Source organism: Rhipicephalus sanguineus, chromosome 1 (genome assembly GCF_013339695.2).
Source record: "Rhipicephalus sanguineus isolate Rsan-2018 chromosome 1, BIME_Rsan_1.4, whole genome shotgun sequence".
NCBI classification, from domain to species: Eukaryota; Metazoa; Arthropoda; class Arachnida; order Ixodida; family Ixodidae; genus Rhipicephalus; species Rhipicephalus sanguineus.
Genome location: NC_051176.1, coordinates 203,470,304 through 203,492,505, shown reverse-complemented (window position 1 = coordinate 203,492,505; position 22,202 = coordinate 203,470,304). Strand labels below are relative to the sequence as shown.

Here is a 22,202-nt window from a genome sequence, read left to right as displayed (position 1 = left end):
GTTTTCTTTCTTTTTCAGCGACAATATGACGTGCGCAAGTATTATATGTCGCCTGATCTCAACTTCTTGCTACTTGTCCACGACGTTGTGCCCGTAAGTGAATTCTGTAGCTGGTGTGCCGTTTCTCCTCATCTATAGTGCCACTCTGTGCTCACATACGATGCTCACATACGTTCTAGTTTTCACTTAATCAGCGATTACAGTTGATTGAAGAAAAAAAAGTGTGCCAACCAACTGTGACACTATTGAAAATAATCTGTGAATGAACGATTTTAAGGTAGTTCAGCTATGAAGGCTTCTGGCGCAGTAGAGTCGTAGAATATAACCATGAGCCGCCACAATGTCACTACGACTCAGGCGCAGTATTGCATGCGCAGAAATACTGCGCAGAACTGCTCAGCCAGGCATAAGCTCCATCGTCAGTAGTTTCACAATAAAGTAATGAATACAAAGTCTTTTGCACTTGCGTCGGTATTTGATCATGATTACTGATATAGGTGTCCATGCGATTATGATTAGAATCAAAGTTTACAAGACGTTATGCACACACTTAATGTGCAGAGTCAAGCGCATACGAAGCTGCTCTAAAATTGGGAACCGCCTGGAGGAAACCCTGCCAATGTAAGAAGATAAAAGTGACCTAAGGAGCAGTCAGTCAATGTAGAGGAAGTTTCGAAAATATAAGCTGATATTCGCGTTTTCCAAATCAAACCTAAACTACTTTAAGTTTCCGTTGTATACATGGGAATCACATGCAACATTTATCTTTAAAATGCCTTTTTAATGCAGTTGGTTATCATTAGAAGAACTGCTTTTTCCTCAGCATGTTCGTCAGAATACTTCTTCGCTTATGCCTTAGTTGATACACTCTAGAGCGCGCAGTATATTGCAACACGCTCACAAGATCACTGGTGAGAAAGATCTGACTCGGTTGTTACAATTAGCTTTAGAACTCCGATCATGCCTTGGTCATTGAAGCAAATGAGATCGTTCATAGTATTTATATTGTTGTTAATCTCATTCAATGAGGGGGAAAAAAAGACATGACGCTTAGGAAACCTGATGGTAGCATTACAATTCTCTTTTTCTTCCGCTCGCAAATCGTGATAGCTTTTTTTTTTCCCGGGAAAGGCTGCTGCATCATTACGTACCAACTGTTTTATATGCTTCCCCTCTTTTTTTTTTTGCATTCTAGGTGTTCCGATATTCGTTCACCGCAAAGTACAAGATCTATGATTTTTCGAACAGGTAAGCGACTTCTACAAACACCGATGTCGTCGCCTCATTTTTGTTTTTTTGTTTTTTCTTACGCCAACATGCCACTGAAAGTAGTTGTGCGAAAAACGTCTCTTACTTGTCTCGCGGACCTTCAGGAATTTTTAGAATCAATATATATCATTCGGCAATGGACCAAGCGAGAAACATGAAGGGTGCTTCGCAAGATGACTCTGTTCAAAGTTAATCAGCTAACGAAATATGTACAAGCATAAACGTCAGTACTGTGCAGTCTTACAGAAACGTCCTGTCATATCAAAATGTTTTCCTTTGGTCTACAATCTCGAAGTTAAACATATGCCGCAAAAATTCGCAAGAGAACTTGGCAAAGATCGCTACACTCCGGTTGAATTGCCACCAATCTTTAATAGATGCGGAAGGAGTTTCAATTTTTTTTGTTTACTCTATAAAAAAAAATGGGAGGTCCCTTAAGCTTCGCCTTTAAGAGTTGAACGCGATAGCGAAATCCGGCCCCTAGTGCGCACTTCGACCACCAAATGCATACTTATTAATCTGTATTGTTACACACACACGCACACAGATACACATGTGTGCGCGCGCGCAAATAGTAGAGGTTTTCGATCTAAAACAAGAATCGCATGGCCTCCAAGATGTACGCCGCGCGCTTGCCATCTCGGAGGCCATAAAGAGTCGAGACATATTTCTCACAATGCCTCACAGATGGCAGCACATTATCTAGCGTTTGCTGTTTGATCAACGCCTCCTCTAGAAAGCCAGCGTTCGCTTGATATGTTTTCCGCTAGATGGACATAGTTGTCCATTTTTAGAGCTGTTTGAAAGTTCGTGTGTGTTTTTAGCGGCGATGGCTGCACTATCCCGGCCTTTTTCGACGTAGTTTGATGGTCTCGCCAATGCGCCTACAAATCGCCGAGTGGGCTCGTTTTTGTCGTGACACCTGCCGAACAAAATGCGTTAAGGAGACTCCTTCACTACATGACATTTATGTAGTGTTTTTTTCTGAAGCAGCTGCAAGTAACATCGTGGCTTTGTGGTAGGACACCTGCTTGCCACGCGAACGGCCCGGGTTCGATCCTCAATGGGACCGAAGATTTTATTCTTTATTTTATTTGCTTCTTTCTCGATTTTTCGCTCACGGACGATTTTTCGCTCACAACCAACGGTGCCGACACCGACACCGGAATTTCTGCGACACGAGCTCTCTAACGCTATCGCGTTAAAAAACTAAGAACCAGTTTACTTAGCACGCTTGGACATGGAGTATGGAGGCCCAACTATGCCCACTTCATTACGCAGCCGGCAGCTGCATCACCTGCACGTCGCAAATGTTTCACTGTTACATCTGTAACATTACTCACTGAAGACACTGACGAACGTTGCGAAAATGGTTGTAAAGTGCTGAGCCATCTGACAAAAACAAAAGGTACAATACATATGGGCTCATGCTAGTAAAGGTATCCTGTCGAGTTTACATTGTACCTTGCTCGTAAAACGTTGCGCCGTCTTTTAAGTTTCCCTATTAGTCATGTTGCAGAAAGAATTTGCTTCCCATTGCGATAACGACTCACCATATATGAAACGATAATTAACTATGCAGCTGTATCATTCGGGTAATCACTTTTAAAGGGAATCCACAGAGCACAGGGGGAGAAAAGCCGCTCTCTTACGCTATTCGAGATCCACATTGTGCATTTTCGTTACACTGCATGAGTTAGATAAATTTGTGCACGATTAAATCATTTTATGATGTCGCATTGTCGCCGATTCAGAGGCTACACCATATTCTCTTCGTTTCTACCGAGAATATACAGCCTAGCGGAAGCCGAAAAGCGCACGTGCGTATTGGTTGGTAGCAAAGTTTCGCGAGTATTAATAGCGGTGTGACTTTTTTTTTTTTTTCAAAGGGAGATCTCGCAAGTGCACAAATAATTAAGCTGCGTGCTCTGGCAACCATAAATTTAGTAACTGCTCACACGCTCCCCCCTCCTGCCTCATATATGCCCCTACTTACGTGCTGTAGTGGATGGCGTCAGTAGATTTAATAAGGATTAATTTACGCCACCTATGAATCTGCACAACATACAGTTGACACTCAATTTTACGAAACCCAATTTTACGAATTTCCTGATTTAACGAATAAATGCGGATTCCCCCGCAGTTGCTCATAGGCTTAATGCTTTTACGAACTCGAAATAACGCAACAAACTTCGCCGCGAAACCCGATTTAACGAAGCATTCCGGAAAAAAATGCATGAAAAAAAAGAGGTTTTTCCAAGTTGATGTCGGCTAGAATGTCTGGCAGTGTGCAGCCAGATATTCTAGACGCAGCCTGGCAGTGTGCTGCCGGGCTGCGTCGAGGCTGCGTCGGCCTCCACAAGCCCGCAACACGAGCAGGAAGAGGCATCGCCCATTTGTTGGGAAGAGCTTCGTCGGCTTGATGAGGTGGCCGCAGATCATAACTTCGATGACTTCGTGATCGCCGACGCAGACGCGGACACTGACACAACAGAAGTTCTCGACGAGGAGGAGGAGTGCATCCGGGGCACCAGAGGAGTCTGAAGGTGCGAGCGATCCGGATACTGTCGAAGCTCCCGTGCCCACACCAAGTCAGGTGATGGACGCCCTTCTGAGGCAATATGTTGGGGCACACGACGGTGCCGAAGACGCTTTGATTTCACTGGTCAGCTACGAGAATTGTGTGCTCGCTGCTGACGAAGCGCGCGCAGGCGAAAATCACGAGCTTTTTCGCTAGGAAAATTTGTCGTTCTCTAGAACTAAATTTGCCGTTCTGTCGGTTTTACAAAGTTCCCGATTTAATGAACTAATTCGCGAGTGCCGATCACTTCGTTAAATCGAGTTTCAACTGTATGCGGTCACCGCCATACGGCCATTTTCGCGTATCGCCTTCACCAAAATGCAATCTCAGTGCCTACGTTGCAGGGCTCATAACCTTTTGAACTTGGATGGCACACGGTGCTAAGGTGCTAAGGTGTGTGCGACAAGCAGATAATCAGGCTGTGTGATAATTACTGCTCAATAGTATAACTTTTTCTAATGACTGTCTTGATTAACTTATTTGCCGAAATGGGTTTTTCTCGTGCTCTTCAGAGAGGTGTTTCCGCTGAAACACAGCTCGAACCAGGAAGAACTACAATATGCTGCCTGGGGCCAAACTGGAAACCAGCTGGTACGTACAGATAAGTCCAACTTGTCCTTGAAGCAAAATGGAGATGCGTGACTGCTGCTACAGTAGAAATCAGTAGGCGTGTTTTGGTTCCGGAACCGCATTTCAAATGATTTTTTTAAACCTCTTTTCCTTAAAACGACTAGAGTGGTGGGCAGTCGCCGCGTTTCTATGTTCTCAATCCCGATTCACTGGTGTTCGTTTTTTCAAGTTCTGTTTAGTACAAAATATATTTATTTTTTAAATAGAGTCCTTGGTCTGAATTTCAAAATATTTCTTTTTCTGAAGACTGTTGCAGCCTCGCAGACTGGTCGCCCTCAGTAATAACCTGTCTGCGATTTACGAGCGGCTACTATTTAAACCTTTCTGCAGTACACGAGTTATTCTCCAAAAATGTGGGCTCAATTTAATTTCCTTTAATTCGGGTATATGTCACCACGCGTACGTGTGAAATAAACGCATGCAGCTCAGTGCGATTCACGTGCAATGAATCGGCGCACCTGTGGTCATCTGTCAGACTGACACAGCCATCCGAAATATTAGGTTATACTTATTAGATCTAAGCACCTTATGCCTATACTGTCCTCATTTTGTTCGTCAGGGTTCACGAAACATGACGCCTCGCTTGCTGTCACAAATGGCCTACGTGTTTTCATTAGTTCGTTTTTTGGTGCGCGTGTGTGCGTGCGCGCGTTCCGTTTTCGTACGCGAATTATTATAGGGTGTCCATGTAGTGGTCCAATAATTACTGACGAAATCCGAAGCACTTTTGTGCCGTGATCTTGAGGGGTGGCGGTATGGAGGGGGATGCTGTTATGCAATCTAATATAAGAGATGTTTTGTCAATACATGTTCGGGAAGCCTCTCTAACGTAGGGGCGCTCGCATTCGCACTATCGTCTATATCAACCAGCACGATAGCGAGAACATCACGGCCGCGATGAGCAATGCCATGAGATGATACGTGAGAGAAGTATGTTGGGAATACGGGCTTCGATCTCGGCCGCGAATTCACACAACTTATCTTCTGTAAGTGCAGTCACTGATTGGTCGTGGCTTCGCCGATCGTGTCGTTATCGCGCGGCAGCCGGCACGAATGGCAAAAGCGCAGGCAGAGAACAGCTGTCAAGTTTCGTCAGGGAATCTTCGTGTCTACATATTTTTTTTTTGTCCTCCTCTTGCCAGACGTACGTGTTCGAGAACGACCTGTACCTGATCCCGAGCGTGGGCGACTCGTCCCCCGTGCGGCTCACGGACACGGGCTCGCCGGGTGTCGTGTTCAACGGCATAGCCGACTGGCTCTACGAGGAGGAGGTTTTGGGCTCGAGCGGTGCGCTCTGGTGGTCGCCCGGTGGAAGCCGCCTCTGCTACGCCACCTTCAACGACAGCGCCGTTAGCGCCATGACGCTTCCACTGTACGAGGGACAGTATCCGGCGCTGCTGCCACTGCGCTACCCGAAGGCCGGCACCACCAACCCGGAGGTGGAGCTGCACGTGGTTGCCGTCACGCACGGGGGAGCCGAGGCTGCCAAGCCCGTGCAGCCGCCGCAGGAACTGCTCGAGAAGACCAGCGAGTAAGTCGATCCTTCAGCTGGTGCTTAAGTGCCGCATCGAAATTGAATACTATACTTCACAAGCGCTCGCGTGGCATTCACCAGTTTCGCTTTATCTAGTCTCTTTACACTAGAATAGAAACTTGGAACAGTTGGTTTTATTTTGTGAAGTAAAGAGACGAGATGGGCAGTTGAGCCGAGACTGCCAACGACCAAAGTGTTTGCTTTCATGTTCCTGCCAATATCACGTTTGGGTAATACGTCCCTGTCGCCTTTCTGTGTGTTTGACGCTTTGAACGCTTTTTTTCTATGTTTGCCCTTCTCCAACGTGCAGGCTTTTTTCAGTAGGAAATATTTACATCAGTGGTCCTGATTAAGCAAGATTAGTGCAGGCGTGCGTGATGGCTGATTCTACGGGATTTCTTTTCTTCTTTTCTTTTCTTCCTGGTCGTCAATATAGCCCTAATCTGGAGATAAGCTGACGCCGCAACTACAGCTTGCGGTATATGCATCATGTAGTTTCGTGTTTATTTTTCTCTGCGATCAAGAGATCATTCCCACACTATGACAGTTTGATTACTTCGGTGCGCATTTACCTTCATATTTTTCTTAGGTAATCAAGTGTTTGTTACACACGCGCCTGAGGTTGCATCCGGGCCGTATCACATGTTTACAGTCTGACTACGACTTACGGGTAGCCCTTGTGGCACAAGTAACGCATGTTCAACTTTAGTGAAAAATTTAACGTCAAAGCATGCCCTGTTAAACACAATTAAAACAAACAGCGCTTTCAAATTTACCATGAATTCCTAAAGCAAGGAAGAAAAACTATAGTCGTGACCCTCCTATAGCAAGCACAGGTTACCGCCGCACATACTACGATAGTCTAAAGACTCTAAGTCATCTCGCAATAGAGTGAGACGGGGAGAACGTCTGTAAGCATGCAACATTCTAGTGGAACTCGTGGCACGACACTGTTCTTCAACGTCCTAGAGTACGTAGAACACTTCTTCCTTATTTTCTAACAAGCTTAGGTGGAACATGGGCTTACAATTTCACTAAATTTGTCGCAGCAGAACTGCGCTGAAGAGTATCTTGAAAGGTCAGTTGGTACTTGTTGCTTCGACGAAAAACAGCCCGGTGTTTCGTGCTTCTTGACCTCTGTCCCGTTTCCGCACTGTTTTTCTTCGCAGTAACTGCGTTGAATATATGTGAAGAAAAACACGCGCTAAGGCGAAAGAACGTACGCGATCACTACGTTCAGTGTGTGTTCGGTATGTAACACCGTCTAGTATGACAATGCGCTTGTTAGCAACTCTGTTCTCTCTGCGGAATTATACAATGAAACAACGAGCACTACAAAAATATATTCACTATACGGGTGTTTCAAGAAATGTGTCCAAAGTCCTCAATAATCAGGGAAATTCAACATTTGTTCGATGCCTTCAAAATTACTTCTTCTGTAGCCCCAGGCATCTTTAGATGGTTAAAGAGATAATTTTGGACAGTAATTAAGAAAGTTAATTAACTTTTTATTTAGTGGAGTTAGGCGGTTACGTCCCATGGGAGAATTGAAGTGCTTCATGCGAAAAACCCATCGCAGCTTTGAGATGTATAAGATGCGGCCTCAAGTAAGTATTGTGACGTAATGAAATTCAACCAAGTTCAACGGCGAAACCGAAGTCGAAGTACCGATGAGCACAACAAGCAGATGACCAGAATGACGTCACTATTCAAGACAACGATTACAGAGGTCTAGTTCTTCCGCGCTCGTTAACGTATGTGCGTCATGTGTGCTATAATTGCAAGCGCAGCCCGCACACCCACACGACGATGTCGGTTGGTGGTTGATATAACGACGCTCACTCACTCTGGACGTCTCAGAAGAATATAGCAGTTGCGCTCTTCCGCGTTTCGGTTTCGCCGCTGAATTTTGGTGAATTTCATTACTTCATAATTATTACTAGAAGCCGCTTTTTCGAAATCTCAGAGCTTCGATTGGTTCTTCGCATGAATTAATTTAATTCTCCTATGGGACATAACCACTTAACTCCACTAATTACAATTCTTTTTTAATTCTAACTTTCTTAATTACTGTCCCAAATGATGTCTTTAACCATCTTAACATGCCTGCGGCTACAGAAGAAGTAATTGTGAAGGCATCGAACAAATATCGCATTTCCCCGATTTGTGAAAATTTCGGACACATTTCTTGAAACACCCGGTATAACAAATATCTGCCGTCAGAGTCGCCTCATCCCTTTAATGAAGCGAAGAGCTTTCTAAAAGCGTTCGGCTATTCACTTAAGTGCACAATCGTCTCCGATGCTTCCGGTACATTCATTTCTCCCTCACTAGAAATGTGTGTAGAGATTTCGTCCATCTGTACGTCTGTACGGATGACCATCTTCTTATTAATGAAAGACCCCGGTGATCTTAGAAGACTTAAACCGAAAACAGCAATCTTTTTCTTGCGTCTTGCTGTGCGCCTTCGCAGCAGGCAACCGCCGTGCCGGCTGCCCATCCGGCGAATTACAAGCAGTACCTTCTATGTAATCAACGACCTCTTTCATCTGACGGGCAAAAAGGAGCTTCATTTCGTGACCTCCGGCTTTTATTTCAAACGCAGTCATCCTTCAAAAGTTACATTCCTAAGTTTTTCCTATTTGCTCTATTTCATTGTTTTCTTTTATTGTGTTGACCTAATGCAGTTGCTATTGGTTCTTTCCGATAGAAGGTTTCTACATTAGCAATATACTCACTTGGAGACGACGAACATAAAAGAGAACAACCGCTTATGCTCTTTCGACAGTATAGAAGTCAAGTAAAAGTTGCATTTGAAATACGGCGTGATGAAATGTTTAATACACATAGATCCATTCAAAAACTTTTCTAATGTAAGTTGTTTCAGTTGAGAAAGAACTACTTTCGCTAAATGGTTGTGCAAGGCCTCCAGAGAAGCGGAGCATTATTATGGACGGCACTAAAGGCTCTGGCAGACCTATGGGCCAAGGGCCATAGAGTTCTTTCGTGTGCAGCCTAAAACGTGCGAGGCCTACGAAAAAAGAAAATGATAATACCGAGAAGTGGCGCTTCCTGAACGTCTGGCTATTATTTCTGCCTCCATTCAAGCGCATTATGATTAATGCAGTGGCTGAAATTTACTTTTATCGCGTTTTTATGTCACGTAAGTGTCCAACTACGCGCTTGCAGCCATGAAATTTATTGTAAGCACGCTATAGGAAGCGATATCTTTTGTGGATAAGAGCAGAAACTGTCGTTACTTTATTTATTTTTTTATACTTTATTTGTTTGTTTGTGCTTTCTATAAAGAAACGGTCATATTTATGAACAACGCGAACGTTGGCCTGCCAACTTCCCCACGCTTTCGAGGACATGTCTTTAATCACACGCCGCAAAGCGTACAACATAGCAACATTAAAATTTTTGAAACGGCGCGCTTCCGTATAAGGAGCCAAATGCTAGCGGCCTTATTGAAGTTCACAGGAAGCAACGGGCCCCTGTGACGCTGGCAAATGGAACACGAAGAAGTCGCACCGTAATTTGGCGTCTCGAGCACTGTGAGCAAATTTGATGTGTTGAAGACTTTGCTCTATAACATACTGTTCTTAAAAGAAAGAGCGTGCGTGTACTCAGTATGCGCTGAATCTCTAAAAGCTGAACAGCGCACATTATAATACTATATGGCGTGAGACGACCGACTGGGGGCTTTAGTGAGCCCAGCGCATCGTAGGAAAGCGAGGAAAGTCAGCAGGCATGACAAAAGACTAAAAAGGCAAAGACTAGTCCTCTTTTCAACATTCAGTATCTTTTTGTGCCCCTACAGTACGGATGAGGTGAGCTCATAAAATACGCACGACGTGTGCGGAAAGAACCGTATGCTTGTTTTGTACATACTTCCTCGGTCCTTTCTCATCCTTTATTACGTTTGAGATCAGCCGTTTTATGTAGCGGATTCCGGGTATACTACGCTACTAACTGTCCCTGTGTCTCAGCCCTACCGTTAATAAGTATTAACAATTGTGTCATAGAGAAGATGTTCAAATTACGGAAATAATGAATGCTACCCTAGAGTTATTCAACTCTTTCTTGTCGTACGTATGATAATTACGGGGTAGGTTATAATCTTTGCGTATTTATGCCGGTTTTCATTCTTTTCTCTCTTTTTTTTTTTACTTTTCGTGTTGCCTAACCCGAATTTATAGATTTTCGTTTCATTCATTTTGTTTGTTCTTTAAAAAATTACAACTGCATTATTATAAGATGGACCAAGGAGAAAAGTCGTAGCTTGTAAGCTTGAGAAGATATTTGGTCCTGTTTCTGACATACACGACAGCAGACAAACAGCCTCATTACAAAACAAAAAGAAAGTGCATACTCTCATAGCTAATGCTATACACAGCGATAAAAGACAACAAAATGTCAGAAGTATGCGGTGTAGATACACGATAAACAATGCTATATTCGTATATACGTATAAACGAGATATGTTAGCACGCACTATTATGTTCTTGCAAAAAAAATTGTGTCATAAATGGTAACTTATTTCAACTAACAAATAACGCGGCTAGTTGCATAAGATTAATTTTAGCAATGGCAATTTCAGATTTCGCGTAATCATTTAGCATTCGAGGAAAAATAATGCTGTAGCATTTCCATGACGTAGTTAGTTCGGCAGTATGTAACTTATATTAGTGTTTGTAGTATAATACATCTACGAGCACCGAAGTAATACGTGCTGCTGACTTCATTTCAGAAATACACCATATAACACGTTATATTTAGTATTTCTTTAGATTTCTGAGATATCGAGTGTTCCCTTAGTATCTGTAGTTATTGGCATCTCCAAAGCTTGTGGTTCGCAATGGCAATAACTTTTGAAAAGTAGCACTACCTCAAGCGACTTTCTTTTTAATTACTTTCCCGTGAAGACGGACGTAATCTAATTATTTTTCTCGGTGATAACGCTCCTGGCGTTTCTGCGAAGTAGCTGACAAAATCACGAGTTTTTAAATAATATTGTCAGGCTGCAGATATGACACGAGTCATTCGGTTCGACGTGGTGCTCCGTATCTACCAGTTTTTTTATGTACGGTGCTGTTTAACATTCAAAAGGTTGTTTATTAAATTGCGATTTTTTCTTAAGCCATATTTTTATTTTAGCCTTTTTTTTTAAGTTGAGATAAGCCGAGAGCTTTTGAATTTATGGCTAGTCTACCGTAATGTCAGAATGCTGAGAGAGCAAACTTCTCGCGTAACTTTGTTACTCATTTTTCTGACTATCGGATAACGCACCCATGTTGCAAAAAAGTAAGCCATCCTGAACAGGAGTAGCTATACTGATCAGGTGTCATCTTGCTGAGAACATTGCTTTTCGTAAAATCCTTGACACATGTGCCGTAGTTCTCATCTTGGCTCACATTTACGTTACAAAAATATGGTTGACACAAAATACCTAAATAAAGGCTTGACATCGCAAGAGAATAATTTTAGGGAAGCAAATGAGCGAATGCGCGATACTCGCGTTAGAACGTAAACGGCAAGCTGGCTTTCTTGTTAGGCAGTATTGCTATGAGGCAAAGCCTCATACGTTTTGTAGGGGTCAAAGAAGAAGTTTCAACTTGTAACGGATAATTGTACTACTATGCATAGGTTCATCTGTACCTTTTTAACAGCGGAGCTGTTTAAGCTTGGCAAACTCCGGGATCGTCCACACAAAACTGGGCGGTTATGCGCCACAGAAAGCGGGTATGTGCCAATCAGCTCCTAGCTTGGCTATGCGTGGCTATGAATTTGACAAGAAAATGTCAAAAAACATTCATAGACATGCATAGCCATGCATAGTATAGTATATCAAAGTGGTGGTAAAGGGAAGTGAGGGTGAGGAGAAGTTACGTAAGGCTGAGGGGGAAGGAAAGGAGGAGGGGAGAGGGTAAAGCATTGCATTAGCCTTGTATAGTATACTTTAGCAAGGTAATGGGAAAAGGAAGTGAGGGTTAGGAGGACTGATTATAGAACGCGGAGGAGGGAAAGGATGAGGAAAAAGAGGAGGTGAGAGGGTAACCGTAGCATAACTATGTACAGTATAGCATAGCAAGAGGTGGGAAAGGGAATTGAGGGTAAGGAGGAGGGTAGAGGGTAAAGCACAGCATAGCCATGTATAGTAGTATAGTATAGTATAGTATAGTATAGTATAGTATAGTATAGTATAGTATAGTATAGTATAGAAATGTGATAGGAAAGGAAAGTGAGGGTGAGGAGGAGGGGAAAGGAGGAAGGGAAGGCCGCTAGCTCCGCTGTTTTTCAGTCCTTGCACCACTAGTGCGTAGCTGCCCCATTTTTTTGCTCTAGCGACTTCGACCGATTCCTGGTGCGCTACTAATATGCTTGCAGTATCCGCGGTCAGCCGTTGCCAGCGAACCTTATTTCCTACAGTGAGCACGTATACAGTCAGGCTATCGCTGATCTGTCGACTTACTTAACAAGCTGTTTTATGAGGCCTGCAAGAAAACGGATACGCTTCTTTCACAGTTGTCTTGGGTACAATTTAATGTGAAAGCATTACTTGCCTCGTTGTGCTACCCCGCTGTCCCCAGAAAGCTATGGCTGAAAACGGCACATAAATTACGTCATCTTCGAGACTTTGCACAGGACGTTTGGAAACCGAACGTTCGAAAACAGAACGCTGATGGGCGATTGACTATGTGGCATGCAAGTTATGATTTTATGTTGCTGTTTCTATTTGTTAAAACGGATGAAAGCCTTTGTAAAGCCTTAAAGACTGTTTGCTTTCACCCCACAGCATAAACTGCTGTGACTGTCATATTGTCCTCTCTGATGTTGAAGTCCCCGACAACGCAAAAGTGGCTGTAGAGCGTGCACGGTGAGGTGCAGCGAGGCAACGTTCTTTCCGATACGAGAGCGCCGCATAGTCACCCCGCTCGCGCCACCCAAAACCGACGAATAACATGTAATGCACAAGGAAGCGAAGGATCGATACGACACGATCCATGCGGCTGTGGAGAACAGCATCTACGAGCTCAGCAACATTTCTCCGTCACACTTACTCAGTAACGCTATATATGTTGTTAACGTTGTGCTGACAGCGGCGAAAACACGTTCTCACTGCAGGTATTACGTGACGATGGTGGCGTTCCTGGACGAAAAGGCGTTGCTCGTCAACTTCTTGTCGCGGGCGCAGAACTGGACGCTGGTGTCGGTGTGCCGGGAGGCCGCCTCGGCCTGGCACTGCTCCAAGTAAGAGTCGTCCTCTCTCTTTCAGATCAACTAGGCGGAGTAGATGGAGGTCGCGACGTGCGAATTAAGCATTTGTCCCGCGCCATCTCCGTCTTACATTAAAGTTATTTCAACCATCAAAGTTATTTCAATCATTAAAGTTATTTCAATTAATCAATCTCCGTCTTACACCAGAGCTTTTATGAATGGCCAAGTGCCCCTCTCACTACCGTCTTCTCTCTTCCGAAATCGGGCGCCTAGACGCACTTTTAAGAGCACTTCAAATTAGTGTCTGGATAGTTACGACAGGAATTTGCGGGTGGTGTGCCCAAGAGTTAAGAAAAAGCACGGTTGATGTTCCACGCTGTAACACTGTAACACTGCGTTTAGCTGCTCCTTGGCAGTGTAATTCAACCAATACAACTGCACGCAGAAAATCTGGGCAACGCCCTAAGCAACTTCGAGTGAGCCACATTACAGCTAGGAGACGGGCAAAAATAGTAAATGAGACGATATACGCAAAAGAGGAAAAGGTGCACTATTAGAATTTATCACTTGTAGCCACCATGACCGAGCAGAGAGCATTTGTAGTCAGGGTTACCCTGCGCTGTGGCAAAAACTTTCTTATCTATCGAATGGCGTAGCTCTAGAAATAAGTTTTCTAGCAATGCAAGATCACTTCGGCCTTCTCTTTAGAGCAATCACTAGCATTTTCGAAATCGCATTAGTCGCTTTTTGAGTGTGTCGAGACAGCCGTGGCTCCAGGACCATGCGGCACTGTTGCTTCGCTTGATGCTGGTTAGCCTGTAGGCTGGCCTTCCGTGGTCAGAGTGGCCCACATACAGGCTTCGTCACTAACTTGCTTCTTCGTCGTCGCAGGCAGGCCGTCGAGACGGCCTCGGGCGGCTGGATCGAGCTCAGCGAGCCGCCGCTCGTGACGCCCCCGCTGCCAGGGGGCCCCGCCTTCTTCCTCCGGCTGCCCGTGCAGGACGCACACCACGGCAACTTCCGGCACCTGGCTGCCTTCCAGGAGAAGCGGCGCAAGTGGCTCACGCACGGCCCGTACGACACCATCGCCGCGCTCGCGTTCCGGCCCAAGACGCACCACCTGTGCGTATTCCGATGTAAAGCGGCGCGTACAAGGCCGCTCTCCTATTGCTTTGTTCTGCCTACCTCTTCACTTCTGCGCGGGGAGAAGACAAACTTCACTTTGTAATGACTCATTAATTGGTTGCACTGTATTGTTAATCTAGGCACACATTGGTTTAGCGGTTAGCCGTTCGAATTCTGCGGCAGTGCACCGAGAAGCCTGAGAATTAGACTGCTTCAGTAATTATATATGTGCCTCAGAAATGACCTCATAGGGATCTCTTCTAGCCCCCAGGTAAGGAAGCGCAGATATGTGAAATACTAAATACTATAATAATAATTTCTGGGGTTAACATCCCAAAACCACGATATGATTATGAGAGACGCCGTAGTGGAGGGCTCCGGAAATTTTGACCGCCTGGGGTTCTTATAAATATATTGTCACGACTAGAGGAATGTAGCCGTACTGTTACATTGGTTCAATGGGCTGCTTCATATCGCCAAACACGCCATGAAAAGGTAACACAGCAGCGACTGTAAAAGGCTGACCTCTCCTTTTACATTCTTCATGCTGTCGGACATTCTCAAAGATTCGAATTTTTTTTTTACCCTGATGGGTCAGAGGAACGTTGTTTAATATAGCTACATCTTTAATACAAATACACATACACACAATCTAGTCAGGAGAAAAGCTATTTCGGCGATACCAGTGTAGCCAAACAAAATATGATGTGAGGCTTCCGTAGCATTATGCTGTTCTTCCAGAGGTTTAGAGGGCGAGGTGAAAACGTCTGTATCCGTTCTTTGGAGCGCCGTACTACAAAGAACGCGGCGAGACACCTGCCTAATTATAGCGAATTCACTGAAGGCAGTATTCGTGCAGCCGTGTAATGCCAACACGTTGGGTTTGGCAGCTCTACCGCTCTACTTAGCCAAGGCGCATAATGCTTCATAAATGGAAGCAGGGAATGTTTCTTGTACAATGACTGTAATCAGGGGCGGCGATCAGCCCTTTCACCAAGCGTTCTCATCGGAAGTGTTCCCAAACCAGTGGCCTACTGTGGACGGCCACGCAAGCACATCTCTGGGTAACGTTTCCGCGCCCTATAGACAAATGTGTCGCTTGCTTACTTATAAAAACAACCATACGCATGAAAAACGAAAGAAACGAAACAAAAAGAGGGACGGAGTGCTGGGCGATCAATGTGGCTGATCTGTTTTACCACATTACTAAATGATGTTCATAGATAGGCTTCATGACTGCGAGACAGCGCGAAAAACGAGGACACAGAAAAAAAAAAAAAAACGAATGGGACCAAGCGCTGTTCCGTTCGTTTCTTTCTTTGTCCTCGTTTTTCGCGCTGTTTCGCAGTCATGAAGCCCTACCAACAATCTCAGTCCCATACCCTTTTAAAGATAGATGGCATTCCGAGCTTTGACAAGAAAATTATTTTGGAATTCGTAATCGACGCCTTGAAAATACGCCGTACAGTTGTTTGCTTTTGCCACATTCATGCCTTTCTTTATCCTTTAATTTGACTCTAGCCTGTACTATCTGCCATAGGCGTGCGCACAGGGGGGGCAGGGGGGCGCCCCCCCCCTAATCACCTAAGAGGGGGGGGCGCTAAATCTGCCCCGTACATTGACCCTTCTAGTCACCCAAGAGGGGGGGGGCGCAAAATTTGCACCATTCATTGACTTAGTAGAGTGGGGGGGGGGGGGCGCTGCGACGAACCTTTGCCCCCCCCTAATGGGGAACTCTGCGCACGCCTATGCTATCTGCGGCTGTTCAGAGCAGGCAAGGATGCACGTATCACTGTCTGACACGTTAGTATCTCTAACTACTGTGCATCCTAGTCTCCTCCTATGCGTCCAGTGAGACAGACCTGTAATTAACAAGTCAGAAAAACACACGAATTTTCTGCCCGCATCAGCGAAGCAACCAACTTTGCTCGTAGCTAGCTTCCGCGTCACACACGTCTCCTCTTGAGGAGGCAACGTTAGGGAGGAAATCACGTTTGCTGAGCTAAAATGCATATCCGGCTTTTTGGATACATGTTTTCTCTTTAGGTTTGATTCTTTTTACCTGTAGCCTGGAAAACATAAAATTCGTTATCGAGCACCTGGCGTACATTGTAAAATTTGCAGAGAAAAGCTATCTTGGGCTACGACGACAGAAGTCAATAAGCAAGTGTCTGTATACTACGGCGCCTAGATATCGGAATTTAGTAGCCTAGATAGCGGACTCACTCAGTTATGAAGTTCATGTGTAACATAGCATTTGTGTACAAGTCAACGCTATTTTTCGTTGTCAAATATCCGATGGTATTTTGCGAAATGCCGAACAGCATATTGCTTTTCGTCTTTCAGTCTGGCTACTGTACAAAAGGTCTTCTCAAGCAGCGCTATCCAATAAGTGTATTCGTGTAATTTTTATGCTGCGGTGAAAGTGGGGGACCTTCTGTGGATTTGTTTCGTAGCTATTACTTTCCTAATAACGTAAGCGAGTTTGCCGACTCAGTGGGAATGTATCGAAATTTCGTCATCGTTTGGCGACTCTGGTGAACGCAGGGCTTAACAACCGTCGAGTCGTAATAATTCTCTGCAGTTATGACATAGTGCGCCGCTACGTAAAAGTGTGATCAAAAGAGCAAGAAGCAGCATCCACCTCCCGAATCCACGCAGCATTTCATCATGAACACAGGTTTCTGCGCAGTCTGCTTACACCGCTCGTTTCACCTCAATTTGGGTTTTTATTCATGATTTAGACTAATTAACGAACTCTTGTGAGTCGTTAGCCGTAACTGCTTGTTGATTGGAGTAATTGAATGCTCTCTCGGGGAAAAGGGGATGGGGTGCAGACTTCGTCCCCCTGCCTATATTATACTTTTTTTTTTTTTTGCTGTTAAAGACGAAGCTTTAGCTATAGTATAGGCTCCTATCCGAATACATGGGAACGGTGAAATATTTTTTTTCGATAATCACTGTACCAAATTTCGTTAGTTTTATTTCATTTAATATAAATCAATTGTTTAAGTTTAGTGAATGTAGGATGCAGAATTTTTTTTGTATGTTGATTTTTTATGACACTTGCTGAAATTGCGAAATTTCAAACGAAACTGGCAAGTTAACAATTTTGTTACATTGCAATGAAAAAAATAATGATATCACGATACCGTAAACTGCACTTGATAAAACCTCCATATCGGACAAAATTAATGTATCTTACGGCTCTTTAAAATGTACAGTTTATATGTGAGTAAGACTTTTGCAAAACCTTCGTAGACAGTGCAACAAATTCGCTGTTTGTTTCTCCGAAGTCAGCAATAATTGTTATATAACCAATGAACGTATTTGAAATAAGTTCTTCGAATATAAAAGAGAAACATGAGCTTTGTCGTGTGCTTTAAATAAAATTTTTATTTAAGGCCTGAAATTCTTTTTTTTTTTTTCAGTATTCCCAAAAGTCGGTAAACTAACACGAATAGTAAAAGCATGTAGTTTAAAACTGTAACTCTGCAACAGAAACCGAACATATCACATTTCTGTAGCGCTGTGTGTCTTACATCGTATACAAGGCGTTTTTTTTTTTTAGACAATACACATTTTTTAAATAAAAATTTTGTGACAGTCAGGCCCCTGTCGTCTTCGCAAACTAACTCTACGCCGAGGCGGGAAAACTTTGCCGCACCTAAAGTTACATTCAAATGAGTAATTAAAAAACTTGTTAATCTGTTTCTTTCGCGCCGTACCCAAGAAAACCGCAATTTCCACTTCTTCTTTCAATGTACACCTTAAAACGAGGCTGCAGCCACTGCGGCTCTGCTTCTCGCAGGCAAGCGAACGAGTTCTTTGCACTTCTTTCGAGTTTACCAAAGAAACGGATAAGCACTACACACCAAACGCAAGGATAAGTGGCCCAATTGGGTATTCGAGACGGCTTGCCGTTTTTCCTTACCATAATTGCGGCCACGCGCATTTTTTCAAAAATTGTCACGCGAGCTTCCGGCCTGACGTAACAGCGCTGACGGATTTCTTGCGCTCCCGGCGCGCTGTTTCGGTTTCGCCTCGACTGGGGTCTTCATTTTCGCTAATTACTATCTCAAATTAGTGCGTTTGATGCGATTTTTAAAAAAAAATTGGTATGCCATGTATTTTCATGCCCTATACAACTCTTAAGTTTAAACAACGGTCGTAAAGTTATGAATTAAAAAGTTCATTAATGAGTATTTGTTAATTACTCTTTTGAATGTAGCTTTAGTTGCGGCAAAAGTATTTCCGCATCGGCGTAGAGCTCGTTTGCGAAGACGAGAGGCCTGACTGTCACAGCTTTTTATAAAAAATCTGTATTGTCTTTAAAAAAAAACACCCTGTATGTGGGACAAGTATGATCTGTGGTTTAGAGATTACCTGAATCTATTACACTGTATACGCGACTTCTGTAAAATCCTTACAGTTAATGGCATGTTTTAGAGCGGTGTATGATATACCAATTTTGTACTATTTATGTGACCCAAGAGATGGGGTTAGCGGAATTCTGGTGTCGCTTTATATTACTGGCTTACACAGTTTAAAATTTCTTGCTTCACTTACTTTTCATTTTACAGTTTCCGACTATATTTTTTAAAATATCTAAGGCTCGCACTCTAACAGACCGGCGTATTTCGACGTCTTTCCTTTACCTGCAATAAATCTAATCAAGATCATCCGATTCTTTGTTTACCCTTTGCCAAAGCTGACCACCGTTTATTTACTGCGTGCGTCACACGAAGACTCGCAAGAGTTCATCAAAAATAACTCGAATTGACAGTTCTCAAGCTGAGTGTACTGAACAGACATGGTTACGAATGTAGTTCGTTGTACGGTATGTTTCGAATGCGTATATTCGTGCCGTGACTCAGACGAGCGTTCGCTACCGCAGGTTCTACCGAAGCACGCGTGAAGGCCGGCCCGGTGAGTCGCACGTGTATCAGGTGCCGTTCGACAAGGAGGGCACTCATCCGGTGTGCCTGACCTGCGACTTGGGCGATCAGTGCCTCTACAACAACGCCTGGTTCTCGCTAAATGCCGAGTACTACGTGCTCGAGTGTCTTGGTCCGGGCGTGCCCTGGGTGGCACTGTACAGCACGGCCGACAACAAGCAGCGTAAGTGGCTGCACGCATCAGTCCAGCCCTTTCAATATCAACCCTACGTGAAATATTTCGGCACCCGCGCGCGACACCAAAATATTCCGTCATAGGACTGTAGTTTGCGGGGGGGGGGGGGGGGGGGGGATCTTAACGGTATTCATTGGAGCTAGTTCGTTCGTAGCAGGGATTCAACAGCTGCGCCAGTTCCACCAATTTGATACAATTCCTTATTTTTGCACCAAGCTGAGCTAAAACCGTGAAATTTGTTGAAATTGCGCCAGGCAACGCCGAAATGCCCGACCTGCCTAAAAATTTTCTCAGTTGCCCCAATTTTAGCAATAATGGAGGCCGCGTCGGTCACTTGCAGTTTGGGCATCATCATCCAATCCAGACGCGCAGAACCTAACTCTAACCGCACCGCGAAAAATAAAATAAAATGAAAAAAAAATGCGGGCAGTTTGCACTAAGTCGCGCGAAGCTTAGCACAACGAAGCACGGGCCGTCGCCGCTCGTACTCCCCGTCGACCGGCACGTCTACCTTCGAGATGCGTGGCTTCCTTCTCGAGAGTGCGCACTTTCTTAGGACGCCCCATGAATCTGGACAGGATGGGGCTCAGCCAGGCTATGCACTATAGAGCGGAGGTTGAGCGCGATGTCTCCGTTGGTGGACGCGGCTTAGCTACTGCGCATGCGCGGCTTGGCCAGGTGGTGCGGTATCTGATCGCTAGACGACGCGATGCTTGCTTCCTCTTTCTTTCTATCTTTTTTTCTCTCCCTACTTCTTTTTCTCTCTTTCGTTAATGTTCTCTTTTTCTATCTGCATTTCTTTCTATTTCTCTATTTCTCATTCTTTCTGTGCTACGTTTTACTCTCTCCCCTCTTCTTTCCCTCCTCACCGTCACTTCTCTCCTCCTCACGCTTATTCCCTTTCCCGCCCCCTTGTTACGCTATACTATACAAGGCCATGCTCTGATCTGCTGGCGTTCCTGGATAGCCGAGTGGTTAGGACGCTCGCCTTTGGGTCGAGCTTATTACGCTGGTTCGAATCCCGCATCGTGAAGAATTTTTTTTTCGGCAAGAATTTTTCTCTTTTTCTTTCTTTATATCTTTCTTGCCGTCTCTATTTTTGTTTCTCTTTTTCTTTCTCTATCTCTCTCTGTACTCGTTCTCAGGGTTATTACAGGCCACGCCGTAGCGATGAGTAGTGGGTATTGCCCAAATTCTGTGGCACATGCCCGTTCATGACGATTATAGTTTTCGGGCACGGTCACACATTTTACGCCGAGCTAGGACAGCTTCGCTGTTAAAAAAGACGGTGGTTCCAAAATTTCCTGGCCTTGTTCTATCACGTGCTGAATGCTTTTTTAAAGCCACTTTCGCTGCAGCACATCAACGCCCTGAGGAAAAGCGTACTAAGATTCAGAAGGGGCTATTAGTACTAGCTGTCACAGGACACAGCACACTTTATTCCTTAATTACTCATACGTGCACGCGCCGTATTACTAGTATGATTGCTGACGACTACAAATTACTGGCAATCATTCAGAGCGTGTATGACGTTTCTGCGGCACTGAGAAACAATTAACAAAAGCGTACGCCAGTTTTCTTTTTTCGCCATCTCCACTCGCTCCTGCTTTACGAATCTCCCGAAGTTCGAGGTCACCAGGTTTGCAGGTTCACATTAGCATTTGCAGCGCCTGTGAAGTTATTTGACAGGCGCTGCAAATGCCACTGTGGACTTCGTCATTGTTTGCACTGTGGGGTGGTTCAACACACTGCTTTTATTGAAATAGCAGTGCTCACGTGCACCGTGCACGAGTTCGGTGATGTTGAATGGTTTGCATGCATTACAGCAGAGCTGTTAAGCTCGAGGTTGGCCGTGTGTCGTAGATAGAAAATTATCGTCATCATGAATCGGCACGCGCTCTCTTCGTTTTCTTCTTCATTGTCTTCCTCTTCTGCTTGTCCCAGCTGTCCCAGTACTTGGATCCCGCCTCTTTTAACAATAAGCTGCAGGCACTCGACCTGTTTGGCGCCAATAAAAATGTCTTAATAACCATAATGACCACAATAACCATAAAATACCATAACGCCCCCATGTTGCGGTACCTGCCGTGTGTACGCGTTCTCAAACTCTGCGATCTCCACCCTCTATGTGGGATTTCAGTGCTAAAGGGTAGCTTTGAATTCCAGTCTAGTACCTAATTAAGTAAATAGACAGCTTTTTCTTTTTTTGCCGAGAATAGAACTACTAATGTTGCATTTGTTCCGAAGTCCAAAGAAGTTACAGTACTCTCACTGACGTAGTCAAGGTAACCTTGACAGCTGGTTTAGTGCCCATTTCAGCGTCGTGTTTAGAAGTTCTGCGAAGGCTATGTTCTTTTTCTTCAGCAAGGGTTTACGCTCAAACATTAGACCCAATGAGAAGTCGTCCCGTGCAAGTAAGTTGGAGCATTCATGGTCGCACCGTGACCTCCAAGACGCTGTCCACTAAGCGCCAGCAGTTCCTGCCTGAAGAATTTCTCTCGGGCGCCGCCACTGTCTACAGTATCGAATGGTGGATTTGACGTCATCCATTGAAATGAATCGCCTTTTGACGACGAACCTTTATTGGAACGTCGCATAAGCTCGGTCGCGCATATTTCGTTATAGAATTTGCCCTGCGTTTTTCACCCACTATAACACCCTCCCTGAAAAGGCAGTGATCTACGCGATGCTCCCATGTGAGTGAGTCTT

The 22,202-nt window shown here is 44.5% G+C and overlaps 1 protein-coding gene across 11 annotated transcripts in view; it reads left to right on the top strand.

The window, feature by feature from the left end:
* The window catches only part of LOC119405804 (prolyl endopeptidase FAP), a 445,209-nt gene that overhangs the window by 405,248 nt on the left and 17,759 nt on the right, over positions 1-22,202 (top strand). For all 11 annotated transcript variants that reach the window (XM_037672649.2, XM_037672660.2, XM_049418803.1 and 8 more), the window contains 7 exons: positions 19-93; positions 1,196-1,248; positions 4,363-4,441; positions 5,623-6,011; positions 13,143-13,268; positions 14,127-14,357; positions 19,258-19,481. In XM_037672649.2, the coding sequence (XP_037528577.1) occupies positions 19-93; positions 1,196-1,248; positions 4,363-4,441; positions 5,623-6,011; positions 13,143-13,268; positions 14,127-14,357; positions 19,258-19,481 (1,177 nt within the window). The remainder of the gene's footprint in view (positions 1-18; positions 94-1,195; positions 1,249-4,362; positions 4,442-5,622; positions 6,012-13,142; positions 13,269-14,126; positions 14,358-19,257; positions 19,482-22,202) is intronic.